Consider the following 17,359-nt stretch of genomic DNA (forward strand, 5'->3'; position numbering starts at 1 on the left):
CTATAAAAAGAGAGAGATTTAACTGCTGTGTGTGTGTATTCCAGTCACTTTTAATAGTTAAACCCAGGAGTTGAGTGCTAACAAAACTGTAGCCAAAATGGATCCACTGAGAAACAAGAGGGGAGTATCAGCATGCTTATTTATGGGTACCACAAAGTCTTTAAAAACCACCCCTCTTTTTAAAAAAACAACAACAAACCACCAAAATCTAAAAGGGCAACCCTCCTCCCCAAAGCAGCTGAATGTGGCATGAGCATACAGTGGTACCTTGGGTTAAGAACTTAATTCATTCTGGAGGTCCGTTCTTAACCTGAAACTCTTCTTAACCTGAGGTACCACTTTAGCTAATGGGGCCTCCCACTGCTGCCACCGTGCGATTTCTGTTCTCATCTTGAGGTAAAGTTCTTAACCTGAGGTACTATTTCTGGGTTAGTGGAGTCTGTAGCTTGAAGCATCTGTAACCTGAGACACCACTGTACTCAACAAGCGCAGAATCATAGAATCATAGAGTTGGAAGAGACCACAAGGGCCATCGAGTCCAACCCCCTGCCAAGCAGGAAACACCATCAGAGCACTCCTGACATATGGCTGTCAAGCCTCTGCTTAAAGACCTCCAAAGAAGGAGACTCCACCACACTCCTTGGCAGCAGATTCCACTGTCGAACAGCTCTTACTGTCAGGAAGTTCTTCCTAATGTTTAGGTGGAATCTTCTTTCTTGTAGTTTGGATCCATTGCTCCGTGTCCGCTTCTCTGGAGCAGCAGAAAACAACCTTTCTCCCTCCTCCATGTGACATCCCTTCATATATTTGAACATGGCTATCATATCACCCCTTAACCTCCTCTTCTCCAGGATGTAGAGCAGAGCTGAATGCAGCTCTCCAGACCATTCTGAGTGCTTTAAATACATTTCCATTGTTTCCTCACTTGTCATTTGCCGCCCTGGGCTCCTTTGGGAGGAAGGGGGGGAATATAAGTTTGATAATATAAATAAACAAATTCCATCCTGTCCTCAGTACTCACTCCAAGCCGCAACACTTCCCAGCCCCACCGCCTTCTGCACAAGTCACCGGCTCTGTTTTCCACCTTCCTTGAGTGTTTTTGCCTGACTGGAATATATCCTTGAACTCTGATGACGCTTACTGCTTGTCTGGAAAGAGGGAGCTATGTGAATATGTAGTGGAAAAAGCCAACTGTGCAAAGGCAAAATTCACATTTGTTGCTCTGCCTGCTTTGGCCTCTGGTGCTGCCCATTCCTGGCATGTGGACCCCTGAAGATTGGCATGTAGAGAAAGTGGTCCTGGGTCTGAAAATGGTTCCACACCCAATATAGAGTGAAGGTTGGAAAAGGGAGAAAATAACGGCGGGTGGGCGAGAGGAAGGCTGGAATCCTGAGCAGGAGCCCCCCAGTTTTATGTGGGAGAATACAGTGCCACATTGTGTTGCAAGTCCCTTTGCACAGTGCCAATAATGACATTATCCCAACTATGCTTGATGGAGTTTCCAGCAGACAATCAACACTTGAAATCCACAGCCTTTGCTTGCTAAGTTCCTACCTGCTAATGCTGCCCTAGCAGAAGCTAAAGAAAAACAAGTTCATAAAGCTGAACCAAAAAGTTTTAGATGTGTCTTTTTTTTTTTTTTTTCCAATATAATTTTTATTCCATTTTTTCATAAATATTTACAGTCATACAAATTTCCAAATAACATATTTACAATTTAATGGACTTCCCTCAACTTCTCTGACAATCGTCCGTATTTACAATTTTATCTACGCATTCCTCAATTTTGTATCACCTTTAAGTAAATAAGTAAGTAATAAAGTCAGTAAGTAAATAAATAATAAATATATCTCAACAAATTTGTTTGCATTTTTGCGATATTCCTTATTTTCTTTTCACAAAGCTTCTTTAAACCCCACTAGCGTTGTTTGCTCCTCACATACCCTCTTCAAATACTCCGAAAATTTTTCCCAGTCCTCAATGAATTTGTGATCTTTTTGGTATCTAATTTTCCCTGTTAGCTTGTCCAGTTCTGCGTAATCCGTTAGCTTCATTCTCCATTCCTCCAAAGTCGGTAGATCTTCCTGTTTCCATTTTTGGGCTATTAATAATCTCGCAGCTGTTATCGCGTACTGAAAAAGTTTACAGTCTGTTTTATTAATTTCATTTCTCGTTATTCCTAGAAGGAAAGTTTCTGGTTTTTTTGCAAAACTGTATTTTAACATCTTTTTTAACTCGTTGTATATCAGCTCCCAGAACCCCTTCACTTTTTTGCATTCCCACCACATATGAATGAAAGTCCCCTCTTTCTCTTTACATTTCCAGCACTTATTATTTGTTTTAAACATTTTTGCTAATTTTACTGGTGTGATATACAATCTGTATACCATTTTCATCGTGTTTTCCTTTAGCGTGGTGCATGCTGTAAACGTCATGTTATTATTCCATATTTTCACCCACTCTTCCCAATATATGTTGTACCCAAAATCCCTAGCCCAATGGATCATTACCGACTTCACTTCCTCGTCCATCGTATACCATTCCAATAACATTTTATACATTTTAGATGTGTCTTGTTTTTTCACATTTGGCCTCTATTTCCGTGGAAACTGAAGAACAAACTGGAACCAGCAGATGACACGGATTGTGCTGCTGGTGGCTTGTTCAACTTCCATTTCCATGGAAACGGATGCAAAATGGGGTGGAGAGAGAGGAGAGAAGGTAAAGGTTCATACAGACAACATTTTAGAAGTAGCTGTTTCTTCCTTCCACTTTTCTAGTCCTGTGAAATAGCAAGGCCCTGAAGATGCTCTATATGAGAGCCTGTGGAAATGAAGGGCCCACTGTGCATTCGCATGATTTTTAATTTCCCCAAGAAAATGCAGTATGCAGAACATTGCTTCATAAGCTTTGCTTGCATAGAAACCTTTTAACTGCAAGCAAGCAAACAAACAAACAAACAAACAAACAAACAGAGGCGAGAATAGCATACAATCATAGTGTGAAATCAGAAACTTATCAGGGCCAAGTATGAAGAAATGTTTATATAAGCTTCATCATCACAGGTGATTATTTACACAACCTATTAAAAATATTAATGGTGCAACATTACAAATGCTTACTCAGAAGCCAAGTCACACTGTATGAAGTGGCATGTATTCGGAAAGAAGCGTGCCCAGGATTGCAGCATCAAGCAATAAGAAGCTTCCCCTACCAAGCCCCAAAATCAAAATAATGCTGCTCCAAGCTGTTTTTACTCCTTGCAACTGTTTTAATGCTGTTTTATTCTTTTTAAAACTGTTACTGGATTTTAAATAGCTTTATGTCTTGTTGTGAGCTGTGGCCTTAAATACCACTAATTTTTTATTATTATTATTTCTGGTTTCCATTGCACCTACCTCTCTTACCTTTCCTTTCCCTTCCACTTTTATTTTTTAACTTGACCCCACCACCTTTTTGTAATGGCCTTCATTTTCAATGAATTCCTTCCCTTTCCAGGTTGTAGTGCTATTTGTTCAGAGTTTTTTAAAGCAGCAGCAGCAACAACAACAACACAATAAAACATTAATTAGCGCTGTGAGAGGAACCCATGGAAAAGCAGCTAAATACCTAAAGAACACCTCAGTCTGCCAGTGTTATATGCCCATAGTTAAGCCATGGAGGAAAAGCTGTAAGCATGTGGAAATCTTCTGAACAACTGCTGGCCCACAGCTGAGCCTATAGCGCCAAGAAAAACACTGAGGAAGCATCTTTTCCTCTGGCATCACGTACCTTTCATTTTTAAAAAAACAAAAATGCTTTGTGTTCCTAGAAATATGACCCTCTGCTATTTTGCTTCCTTTTGCTCTTGTTTGTCTGCAGGGTCCTATTTGTTAGCTGCTTTGACGGCACATACCGTATTTTTCGCCCTATAGGACGCACTTTTTCCCCTCCAAAAATGAAGGGGAAATCTGGGTGCGTCCTATGGGGCGAATGCAGGCTTCGCGGACCTCTCCGCAAACAGCAGGAGCGCTCCCGCTGCTGGCGGAGAGGTGCCTGCATGCTGAAGCCTGCGCGCGCTGAGCTCAGCGCGCCCAGGCTTCGCGGACCTCTCCGCTAGCAGCGGGAGCCAGCACTGGGCTCCCACGGCTTGCAGAGAGCTGCCTGTTTGGGGGCTGGGGTCGGGGGAAGCTCGGGCTTCCCCAACCCCGCGCCTGGGGGGGGAAATAATTTTTTTCCTTTATTTCCCCCCCAAAAAACTAGGTGCGCCTTATGGGACGGTGTGTCCTATAGGGCGAAAAATACGGTATTTATTTAAAATATTTATATCCTGCCCTTAAACAAAGTCCACCGGGTGGCTAACAATCAAAGACAACAAACACAGAAAGTAAAATAAAAATCATTAAAAAATATAAAAGCAGCTTCAGATCTAGATATAGAGGTAACACAACATTTTGCAGAATAAATAATAATAATAATAATAATAATAATAATAATAATAATAAATAGTAGTAGTAGTAGCTAAAAGGTCTAAGAAGATTGAAAGGTGCCAAGAAAAACATAAAAGAAAGGTCCAGACAAGCCTTTTAGGGAGGACTTCTTTCTGGGGAGGTGCAACCACCAAAAGACCCTATATCATGCTGCACCTCAGTGTGGCATGGTAAATGGGCCTCTAAAGATCGTAGAGACCAGAAATTTACATGCAATGGCATGCAGTCCTTGATGCTGACAGGACAGAATTCACATGCAACAGAAACCTGCTTGTTGCACTCTGGGCAGAACTTCATGCCTATCTTCACTTATGGGATGTGTGTCTCAATGCTGTCTTTTGCTGCTGCTTGCAAAGGAAAGTGTGAGTTGCCCTCCCACCCCAATAGAACTACCCCACTCCAGTGCACTATTTAATATATGTCTACACAGAAGCCTCACAGATTTCATTGGGACTTACTCCTTGCGTAAGTGGCCTTAGGGTTGCAGCCACAGGGATTTAATAACTATGTGTGGAGCTGTTTTTTCTGTTAGGCTAGTAGGTGGAGTTGCTGTCAGTCACTGAAATATATTTGACAGTGTTGCATGTTCAACCTTTCTTGTAATAAAATCAACGTGATGGACAACAACTAAGACAACAAGAAAGTGGAGCAGAGAAACATAATATGTTTGGACAGCAGCATTTTAATCTTAATTTTATGATGAACCTTGCTATGGACCTTGGTTGGTCGCCTTGGTTGTCCAAGGGGCCTGGTAGGAATTTTTTCCACTTGGCAGATTGGCTCCAGCCACTTGGTTTTTCGCCTGCCTCGTAGCAAATCATCACAACTTTGTAAGATTTGGCAGTTAGGCATTGGAAATGTGTTGTGTATTGGAGGGGAGGTTGTGGCCATCACCTACCCCTCCCCTTGAAGGGTATTCCGTTAAAGGAATCCAGCGGTCATGGTTCCTGTCCGATGCCCTGGTGGTGGCTAGGACCATGGTGCGACCCTCCAGTGACTAGGGGAAAGTTTCCAGTTGATTCACATCAACAAGTTCCCTGTACAGGTTGTTAACCCTTGTGTGACTCCCTGCAGGGCAGGCAGGAGTCAAGTATAGTCTGTTCAGATCCAGTGCCTAAGCCAATACCACTCACATTCTGTAACCAATAAAGTTGTGGCCTTTTTTAGCCCATTAACCTAAAATACTTGTGTCCATGTGTCTTATTTCATCTCAAAGCAGGGAGCAGGGTCTCGACTCACAACAACATTTTAAGCCAGGGAGCTGACAGTCACCAGCTATTACGTCAGATTTGAGATGACTTTGTTGTAAAAGCTGTAAAGTTTCTCCCATCAGCATCCCAAAGCCACAACTGACTGTAATCCATGCAAATTGACTGGGTCCCTGTCCAGGCTGATCGTGCAAGCAATAAAGCCTAAACAAATATGAAAGGAACATAATGCACTTGACTCCCTGAAGCAAATGCATGATGGCAGCAGCAAGCTGGTGGCCCATACATTTTCCCTATCACCCCAAGGAGAGCTCCCATGAACTGACTCTGCGTGGTTATTTCCCCATAACAGATACAATAAAAGACACAATGAACTTCAATCTCTCTCTTTTTAAAGTATATTCCCTTAACATAGACCTTAGGTGCTGAACATGCCCATGTACTTTAGTTGCACAGCTCTTCTTAAATATACCTCCTTACTTTTTATGCCTTCCCATGTATTTGGTAGGAAAATGCATAATTTGTTCCCAAAGTTTTTCTAGAACTTATACCCAGCTTTGGAAAGAAGGAAGAGAAGGAATGACAATATTTTTAGCAATAAAATTGGAAAGCATGTGAGCCAGCAACTGGAAAGTACATGACTGACCAAACCAAACCAGTGTTTTAAAGGAATGTGTTTACCATTGGTAAAAAATAAATAAATTTCGTTGTTAGAGAAAGAAATATGAATGAAACAAACAACTTAGCATTCTGATGGTCTGCATTTTAATATAAATAGTACTAAAGATTAATTTTTCATTCTTCACATGCCCTAACTATAATTGTTGTCTGTTATCATGTTATCAGAAGCAGTTCCTGTTGGATTTCACGATGAATACTTTGTGCTCCTTCAACAGGATATCCTTCGTTTGTCCCCATCAACACTATGATGAGCAAAGCTTTCATTGCATTCTGTGTTTGGCGATGGGTGGGTCAACAGCTGCTCCTAGCAGAGGAAAGGTAACTATAGCAACAAAAGTTATCTGCATCCTCATGTATTTCCTTGTGCCCACCCCAGTCCATGCTCCTTCCCACTGAACCTCTGAAGCCACCAACCAGCTGGCAAGATAAGAGAGCTCAAAGTCTCTTGGGCCAAAACTCTCCAGTAGAATAAAATGTTGTTCAGTCGAAATCGGAGACCATCAGAAGCTAGTTAGGAGTGGCAGATGCTAGCAATGAGGCCTTGGCTGCATCGCCTTTGCTCTAAATGTGTGGTCAAGCTGTTGCCTCTTCTGTGCTTGAGTCTGAACTGCAGCCCTTTCTTAGCAGCAACCGTTTCCCCATCTGCAGGTCCCCGGGTCAAACTCAGCTACAGTTTTGGCCGAACTTTTTTGGGACTCGATAAATGCAATGCCTGCATTGGAACATCCATTTGCAAGAAGTTCTTTAAAGAAGAAATAAGGTCAGACTCTCCGTACCATGTTTGGGGTGGGGACAAAGGGAAGTGGAAGTCTAGTTCTATTAATATTGCTAACTGCTTGGAGTGGTGGGCACTGGGAGGATGAGCTGAAGCATGTAATTTGTCACCAGTTCATATCTGCTGTATGTGTACTTGTCAATAGTGAATATTACCTTTACAGCCATCATAGTAAATCCCCACATCGTCACCCTGCGTAATTTGTAGTGCAATCCTATGCCCACTTACTTGGAAGTAAATCTCACTGAACTCAATGCATGCATTCTCTCTTTTTAAAAAAATTATTTAATCAATTTTTCAATACAAACATCAACTGCAAAAGACACATACAACAAAAACCATAATAACAGTAATAACACAATTTGACAATTCTGATATGGATACACTGATATGTATCCTATGACTACACCTTTTTAAACAATATTTTCCCACCACTCTCTCCTTCCTCTACCTCTCACCACTATCCGCCTTATCGCTTAAATATTCGTTCCAGATTTCTTCATATTTATCCATTCTTATTTTGCATCGATATGCAATTTGTTCATATGTAGCTAATCTGTCCATATTATCAATCCATGTGCTCAATGGAATCTCTTTGCAGCTCTTCCAATTCATCAAAACAAGTTTTTTTGCTTCTAATATAGCACAGTACATCTAATATAGCACAGTACATTTTTTTGACCCCTTGAAATCTCCACTGTTAAGTTGTCAAATGACTAACCTGTCTCAGAATCATTTTGCACCAATACCATTTTCAGGAGCTCTTTGCTTATAGGCAGCTGTTAAAAAGTTGCTTCTGAAATTTAATAATAATAATAATAATAATAATAATAATAATAATAATATTTCTTACCCCCTCCCTTCACCACGACGTCCCAGGGTGGGTTACAACAATTACATATATACATTTTTGAAAACAAATACTGTTTTAAATACAGTTAAAACAGATTACAATCAAGAGAATAAGATCCTAAAATACACATCTCAGGTGCCAAATGTCAGAGTAAAGAGGTAAGCAAAGAATAAATTTTAACAGCTATATTTTAAAATATGAGTGCAACCACCACCTAGAATGTGCATAAATACATGTTGGCTGTGTAGAGTGAATCTGCTGCACTTCATTCACGCCAGGAAAGGTGTTAGAAATGGAATTCATGTGACCGGTTCTAGCAAAGTTAAATTCATTTTGATTCCTATTAGCTCCATATAGGCTCTAGAGGCATCTCACAGCTTTATTCTGGTCTTGTTTTTTGTTTTTGTTTTAAAAAAACAATATAGGCCAAAATATTGGAATTCCAGTATACCATCACCAGAAATCCCAAATAGCAACAGAGCTGCTAAATAAAACCAGCATATTTGCCTAAAGGTAAAGGTAAAGGGACCCCTTACCGTTAGGTCCAGTCGTGGACAACTCTGGGGTTGCAGTGCTCATCTCGCTTTACTGGCAAAGAGAGCCAACATTTGTCCGCAGACAGTTTTTCCAGGTCATGCGGCCAGCATGACTGAGCCGCTTCTGGAAAAACCAGAGCAGCGCACGGAAACACTGTTTACCTTCCCGCTGGAGCGGTACCTATTTATCTACTTGCACTTTGACATGCTTTCGAATTGCTAGGTTGGCAGGAGCGGGGACAAAGCAACAGCAGCTCACCCCATTGCAGGGATTCGAACCGCCAACCTTCTGATCGGCAAGCCCTAGGCTCTGTGGTTTAGACCACAGCGCCACCTGCTTCCTTGTATATTTACCTACCAGATGCAAATGCCTTTCCTGAATAAATAGTTTCTAACCTTCTAAAGGTCAGGAGGGCACCAGCTGCAGAGAAGGCTTGGGTTCTTTCAGCCAACTGCTGACCCTCTGGTGGTGGTGGCATGCAAAACAGGGCCTCACCTCAAGATCACCTAAAGGCACAAGGGGAATATGCAGCAGGAGGAGGAGGAGTAAGCAGGGCTCAGGCTGCATAGCACTTCAAAATGTCAAACCCAGCTCGTAATAAGAGCTCTGCTTTAGGTGGGCTGTGCTGAAGGATTTATTTTTCTTTACATTATCAAAATTGACTGAAGCATGAACGAGGCTCAAGCATTTTCATCTTGCCAGGCTTTTGTTCAGCATGTCAGGACAATTGTCAAACATAAATATTCTTCTAGTGAGAGTAAAACATCTACACAAACCATTATCATAATCATTAGATCTATTTCAGATTCACAAAGCAGAGATAGCCAAGATAAAAGTTATTAAGGTAGATGACAGCAGGTAAAGAGTTTTAAAAGGGACAAGTTCACTCTCTTCTAATATGATTTATATACGGAAAGGTGCTTTTAAAGAATTGGCAGCATGGTGGTGAAAAAATTGCTATATTAATAAATTATAGTTTTAATGCACCACTAGCTATATTATTACTATTACACCAAACAGAGTCAAATTACATTTTTAGGTATCTGCTTCTATATAAAATATACTTCACTAAAGCAATAAAAAGCCTTGGTGGAGTTGCTATAAAAGACTCATTTCACGTTTTACATTTATATTTAAACCACTAAAATGCCTATCATTATGACAGGTGGGTCGTGACTCTAGAGGAAAGACCTATAGATTGCAAGAACCCTGGCAATGTACAGAATATCTACAGCCTGCATATTTTTGCTAATATACATGGGAGAGAAAGCAAAGAGTTCATTAAGAACCACTCAGGAGTCAAGGCTAGGTCTTCGTCCATTCTTGGTCTGGTGTGAATTTGGAGACAAACTGGACTTATTTGTTGATTTAGTGACACATAACCCACCCTTCTAGTACTTTTGCAGAGTAGCTTGCAACAACTAAAATACAACATCCCCCAATACAAAATAATATCTATCTATAAATGAAAGCAGACCCAACAGACATAAATCACAAACAACGTTCATCATATAAAACAATATAAAACAAGGTTTTCACCTGCTGGTGGACAGTTGCCAAGGAGGTGGGCAAACAAACCTTAAAGGGCAAAGTTTTCTATGTTATGGTTTGGCTCTGCATAATATGTATAATGTCTGGAGAATAAGAGCTCCACATTAAGGAAAATATACAGAAGAGCAGATTCAACAAGAACAACAACAACAGCAGAATCAGTGTCTTGGGCACAAGCTAACCTAAATCTGCCCATCGCCACATCACCCACCCCACCCCATCCTGTTTCTCTTTATGGCTGAGGAAGGTGGGCACCTTTCCTGGCATCGTTGACTAGCAGTTAGGCAGACCCAAGGGAGTATTTGGATGAAGAGGAGAAACTTGAGATCTGATATATTATTTGTCACTAAGAGGATACTTATGGGACCCTGCTAATTAAAGTGCAGACCAGTAGTTTTTAAAATAGTCATCATTCACACTGAATTACCTCAGAAACAACTTAGCAGGGATTTATCAATGCTCTCCTGATTAATGATAAATAAGCTTTCCTGAAAGGCAACTTGCCTGCTTGCACTGCCAGTCAACCTAATAAGTGTAGCCAGTACTACACATAAAATGAGTGTGCCCATGGTATGCTGGATTCTAACTCCCTTCAACACAGCCAGCATGCTCAATGGTCAAGGATGCTGGGAGTTGCAGTCTGCAACATCTGAAGGGTGCCACATTGATGGTCCCTGTTATGCAGTTTTTTGCAGCTTGTGGTCTTACTTTGCTCATTCTGATTAGCACTTTGCTACAGCTTCTTCACTGGATGGAAGGGTTTAATAGCAAAACAGCTACCGTGACAGGTGCAGGGGTGGGGAAGGGAGATGCTGAATCCCCCCCCCAAAAAAAAGAGAAATCCACCATGGGTGGACCATAGGTATGCTTTATTTATTTATTTCGCTTCAGGCTGTAGTAGATCCTGCTGATTCTATCAGAACCATTCTGAATGAAACGTATCATTCATTCTAAGAAGTGGTAATTCATACCTGTTCTGTTATCATGCAACTTCACGCTACTCCTCTTTTCTTATCTTTGTCTGGATTAACTCTCATTAGCGAAATGGAATTACTAGCTCCCCACCCTGTTGAGTAATGAGTTCTGGTCTATGTGGTAATATTGCTTTTAAAGCCTGAGATTAAATAACTTGATATAAGAGTGAACTGCTATTCTGGCAACACCCATGATAAGCATTTACATGTCAGGTCATTGGTGAACTGGTTAAATGCAGAGAGAGTCATGTTCCCAGAGCTTTTTACCTTTGCCCTGCAGGTTTCCGGATGAAGACATCCATTTGGGTTAATTTATGTTCTTGTTGGTACTGAGTGTTAATGATAGGATGCAGCAGTTTTAATTGGTTGCAATGAACAATGGCAATTATGAATCACTTGCATACAAACCACTTCACAACCTTCATAAAGTTTGTCCTCAAAGGAACTCTGTTAGGCTTGCCTTGGAAATTCCCATTTCATAGTTGGAGAACTTAGGCCAAGAAGGAGGCTGCATCTTGTTTCATGGCAGAACAGGGGGCTTCACCCCAGCACCACTCTCTCAATACCAAATTACCCTCTTGGCATTTATCCCTGTTGGCATTTATCTGTCTGAGGAGACAATGGAAGGGTGTGCCTTTAGGGGTTAAGTCTAACTGTTGGAGAGTTACAGTGCCAGCTGTTGCTGTAGACCACATTGACTCTTATTTAAGGGCCGCTTAAAAGTCTGCCCCCGCCCCCCAATCTATACCTATAGGCATTTTTACATACGCTTAAAGACACTCTTGCTTCATTAGGTTTAGACATGAAAATGTGAATCCTGTATTAACCATAATGCTAATTGGCATTGCAAATGCCTCTCCTCTGTCTCCCTTGCATGAGCAACAATCAGATATTAAAATAAATAAAGTAAAAACGCCCCTCAGATTTCCTGGGTCCTGAAATGAAACACAACTTTGAATTCTCAAAGCTGACATTAAGACTGATGCCCAGATTGTTTTTACTCCCTCCTGCGCTTGTGCCTGAGGTGCACAAATGTAGCAGGCAAAGCTCATCCCATCTTTGTAACTCCGCACCAAGTTAGGCAAAGCATCACTTTTCAAAAATTCTGCATGTCAGGTTGCTGTCAAAGTGAAAGGAGCAGAGTCAGTAAAAGGGGGGGAAAGTGCTGAATATCTAAGAATTACTCCTCGTTTAACAGGTTGCATTCAGACAGCACTTTATTTTGCTTTCATGAAGTTACCTGTTAACTTCCACATTTAAGTGATCTTTCACATGATATAAAAAAGCCACTGCTGTAAAGCTAGTGGAAGTCTAGCTCTCATTTCTGGATTATTTGGTTCCAGGAAAAAAGTGGCAACCCCATTAATCCAGAAAATTGTGGGAGTTCTGCATTCTAATTTCATGCAACCCCTTTAACGGCGAACCCTGGGATCGCTGCCATGGGGGGGGGCGTGGGTCACCGCTTCACGCCCCCTCCCATTTTAAGGAAGAAAAGACTAAAGGATTCCGCCCAAGGCCTGAAACCACCAAAGTTGTGACGTTTTGCTACGGGGAAGGCAAAACCTGTCAATGCAGGGAAATTCCTTCCCGGTCCGTTAACAGCAACCAATGACGTAGCAGCGTCCGCATACCTGTGGAGAAGAGGTTAACCTGCAAAAGAAGGCATAACTGAGAGAGGGCAGGGTGGGAGAAGCTCTGGAGCCGACTGAGGACTCCCAGGTAAGTTCCACCCTCTATTGTGTGGGCAGGGTGGTCCCATCCCACCCTACCTGGCCAACTCTCCTGGCACCCCCCCCCCCCGCCACTGGGATTGGTTAACTGAGGTTAGGCAGGAACCTCCAGGTATCCAGCGTGGGAAGGGGCAAAGCCAGGTTGTATTTTAGGGAGCTGTGTAGGATTGGGGGGGGGGGTGTGCTGCGTGTGACCATGCAAAAAACGCCCCTCATTTGATGTAGGGAGCAGTCATTATTTCTGTTTAAGGCTGTGGTAGATTCCTTGCAAGTCAGGCCATGTAAGGTGCTGAAGGTGGCATAAATGGTTCCTCCCCATTTTATCCTGTCATCTTGCATGTGGGGTATTCTAGGCTGAGTGATAGCGACTAGCCCAAGGGCACTCAGTCAGTTTCATAGCTAATTTGGGGTGCAAATACAGGTCTTCATAGTTGAAGGTAAGTCCTCTATTTCCTACACCACAATGATTCCCTGTGTTCCGCGAGTAGGGTCCATGGAACACAGTGGGACTTACTTCTGAGCAAACGTGCAGAGGATTACGCTGTCTCTGTGATCATTCACAAATCTAACTTGCCAATTCAACATTCTCCCAAACTCAGAGGAGATCAAGGATTAGATTTCATTCAGTTTTGTAAAGGAGAAATGAAATCAGTTTTAAGATAATCATGCTCAAACCACACACTCCGAAGGGATTCTGTTAGAATTGGTTTTAAAGCAAAGGATTCTGTGCCTAAAATTGTAGACATCTCTCAAGATCCAATTTCTCAAGATCCAAAGGAAGATATGCATGTGCATTTCAAAAATTAAATTTATGCAAGGGGAGGGAGGCAAGTTTTAAAGCATGGACTCTAGTTTTGTTTTGTTGATGGAGCTGCATGAGCTTGCATTCTAACCCAGCTGTAACCCAAACAATCTTGCCAGACTGTCTTCAGCTCTCAATGATTAACATTAAATTCATGATGGAGTTAGATAAGGATATTTTTTCTACATTCACATGGAAAATTGGAACAATTGGGAAATTTTCTTGAATGCCTGCCATTAGACTAAATAAAGAAGAAGTTCATGAGGAGTCAACATTATTTGAATGTTTTATCTATGCATCTGCTGCCCCGGGCTCCTTTGGGAGGCAGGGTGCGATAAAAATTGGATAAATTGTAATAACAAAGAATAATTCTTACATAAAATAGCTTGTAGGAGAGAGAAGAAAGTGTTTGTGTACATGCACACAACTGATTGAGGGGCATAAGGAAACAAGAGAATCCTGAATTGGCTCCATTTACTTCCTCAGGAAAAGCAGGGAAAAAAAGGAGAAGGCTCCCACTCATAAACAATAGCAAATGAGAGAGGAAAGCCTCATAAACAACATGTGTATAAGGCCAAAAAGTATGCTGTCGTGAACTACATCTGAGTGAATGTCACAAATATTAGCTGAGCATTTGACTGTTTCCAGTTGTCTAGGTATTTTGCAGTCAGAAGAATGGAACAGTCTCCCTCAGGAGGTTGTGGACTCTCCTTCCTTGGAGGTATTTAAGCAGAGGTTGGGTGGCCATCTGTCATGGATGCTTTAGCTGAGATTTCTGCATTGCAGGGGCTTAGACTAGATGACCCTTGGGGTCACTCTTCCAACTCAACAATTCTATGATTTATGATTCTATGAAGACATAGGCGGTTCTCCCTTTTCAATTGCACAAAGGAACTTAGTGTTTGTTTCTTGTGCCCAATTATTATCATCATTGCCAGAAACAGCCCTCCTAGTATTGTTTTTGAGGCAAAAATAGTAAAGGTAAAGGGACCCCTGACTGTTAAGTCCAGTCACGGACAACTCTGGGGTTGCGGCGGTCATCTTGCTTTACTGGCCGAGGGAGCCGGCATTTGTTCGTGGACAGCTTCCACGTCATGTGGCCAGCATGACTAAGCCGCTTCTGGCGAACCAGAGCAGCGCACGGAAACGGCGTTTACCTTCCCGCCGGAGCGGTACCTATTTATCTACTTGCACTTTGACGTGCTTTCAAACTGCTAGGTTGGCAGGAGCAGGGACCGAGCAACGGGAGCTCACCCCGTCGTGGGGATTCGAACCACCGACCTTCTGATCGGCAAGCCCTAGGCTCTGTGGTTTAACTCACAGTGCCATGTAGCAAGCTTTAAACACTTCTGGAAGACCCATCAATTTAAGCAGGTTCCTCCCTGGCCTATAAGATTCACCACACTGCTCTGTTTTGTTGTTGATATATAACTGAATGTTTTATTGATGGTGTCTCTGTTTTTACTGATGCATTTCTTTGCATTTTGGTTATATGCAGTATATAGATTTTTTAAAAAATAATTTTGTTCTGTTTTATGTAAACTAGGTATTTTTCATATCAAGGGGTATGTAAATATATTATTATTATTATTACAGCAGCAACAACAACAGACATTTAGATGTTGTAGTGATTTCTTCTGTCTGTTTTATAAGCACCCCTTCTGTGGCTGCTTTCCAATTTAACTTCACTCCTGGATATTATTGTGTGGAATTGGAGTGGAGGGGGAATAAATGATAGCTTTATCCAGTTTCAAAGAATAGAGCCTGCTTGATAAAGGCTTTGTGCCCTAATAAAGAGTGGATACTACTTAGCCACCTTATAGATTTGTTTTGGAATCCTACCTGGAAATGTGAGAATTTGGCAGGCACTGTGGTCTGCTGGTGCTTAGCTGGGCTAAGGTAGATTAACAACATTGCATGTCTTGATTTGATGGCAGGTTTGACAGCTGGCTTTCTTCCAGTTTAAAACTCCCTCCCAACTACCTCTCCTACTACTCTGGGAACTACTCAGATGACACCATAAGTTGGCGGCCAGTGGATCTCTCCAGATTAACCACAAAATACCAGCACGACCAAGCAGACAAGAGGATTTGCACTTTTCTTACCCACACAAAAAGCTGCAGCATCGAGAGAGTCTTGTGGAAAACAGAGAGATTCCAGAAATGGCTAAAAACAAAACGCCTCACCCCTAACCTGGTCCAGGTTGGTATACGGGGCCCTGAGATATGGAATTTGCACAACAGAGTGTTTAACGGGAGTAAAGTGTTTTATTTTTATGGGATCTGGTTCTCTCATATACACCCCACCCCAACACACACACACACACACACCACACATCACAAATAAATCACTTGTAATTTGCTGGATCTGGCTTAGTTTCTACTAGTTTTCTTCATTACTTGGATACAGAAGGAAGCCATATACACACCACAGTCACACCTGAAACTGAAGTTAACATATGGATGGGGTGCATGCCACCACTTAGTAAAAGCCAAACATAATATTGTACAAAGTGGTGAAGAAAATCTTGCCACAACCCTGTACCTGATCAGAAACCAAATCAAGGAAAGATTCTCTTCACGCACACACACTGTCAGAACCGGTTATCTGCACGCAAACTGCAAACACGTCAGAAAATAATTATTCACCTTAGCCTCTTGAATCCGTATGGAAAATCAAGCAAGAGTTTGGCAGTCCTTTAGAGACAAACAAATTTATTATGACATAAGTTGCCATGGACTGCAATATGCCATGGATTTGCTTTTGTTTTTGTTACTTCCTCTTAATGTTCCCACCGACTGCCATCTTTGAAGGCTAGCCATTGTTCAGTGCTTACCTCCTAAACTGCATAAGTTAATGTGGGGTGACAGGGTTATGAATTTGGGCCAGGCATGTTGGAACAAGCTGGTGACTGGTCTCTTCCAATCTGGGAGAAAACGCCTATTGCATAAGAAGCTTCAGCAAAAGTAACAACCTGATCTTTACTCTTTAGACCCATCCCTGCTAGGTGTTGGTGCCAGTGACTTTCTTTAAAGGGCAACCAAAGCATCACCTGCTGCTCAGCTGATGCCAATGTCTGTGGGTGCGTCATGTCAAGGTAGGGCAGTGTCAGGTCGTCGTCCGTCCCCCCCCCCCCCGATTCTTGCAGACACAGCCACCCTATAGAAGAAACTTGCTATCTTCCTAGAGTATCAGACACTCTCTGATGGCCTCATGCCCAGAGGCAGGCACCAGCCCAGCACTCTGAAGTATCTTTCATCTCTCTCACCCAACTATAGTGATGCATGTCATGCGAGAGGAAGTCTGTTGGCCTTTTTACTGAATTCCTTCTGAGTCACGTAGGTTGAGTGAAGAGATAAATCTCATCTTCTGGCCGTAGTTCCTGCTGTTTGGGGACAGTTGCTGGGCAGTTGCTGTCTCCAAGGAACAGGAGCAAAAGGCCAAGAATTGGGGGGAGGCAAACAACAAAACAGCAGCAAAGCATACCAGCAGCATTGAAGAGCAAAAGAAGGAAGGAAGGAAACTGGAAGCAACAGCACTGGGCAATCGGGCATTGGATACCCAGAACTCTTTGTTGGGGGAAATGTACTGTGAATACTTTAAATATATAGTGTATATGTAGCAGTGGCCATCTTACCCTCAAATACAGGATGCTGGTTGTTGTTGTTGTTGTTGAAGAATTGTGAAGAAAGAAAGATGCTGACCACTAGTTGCACCAGAGAGCCTTCTCACATTGGGTCAGCAGATAAATGGTGCTGGTGTTACAGCTTTCGGTTCAC

The 17,359-nt window shown here is 42.1% G+C and overlaps 1 protein-coding gene across 2 annotated transcripts in view; it reads left to right on the forward strand.

The window, feature by feature from the left end:
* DIPK2B (divergent protein kinase domain 2B) overlaps positions 1 to 17,359 on the forward strand; it is a 48,083-nt gene that overhangs the window by 17,764 nt on the left and 12,960 nt on the right. Inside the window, exons 2-3 of one of the 2 annotated variants that reach the window (XM_083437375.1) lie at positions 6,574 to 6,676; positions 15,518 to 15,782. In XM_083437375.1, the coding sequence (XP_083293501.1) occupies positions 6,603 to 6,676; positions 15,518 to 15,782 (339 nt within the window). In that variant the 5' untranslated portion in view covers positions 6,574 to 6,602. Of the gene's footprint in view, positions 1 to 6,573; positions 6,677 to 6,754; positions 7,119 to 15,517; positions 15,783 to 17,359 lie in introns of those variants that run through there. The other variant, XM_083437374.1, reaches the window with a different exon arrangement.

Source organism: Podarcis tiliguerta (assembly GCF_965153285.1).
Source record: "Podarcis tiliguerta genome assembly, chromosome: 4".
NCBI classification, from domain to species: domain Eukaryota; kingdom Metazoa; phylum Chordata; class Lepidosauria; order Squamata; family Lacertidae; genus Podarcis; species Podarcis tiliguerta.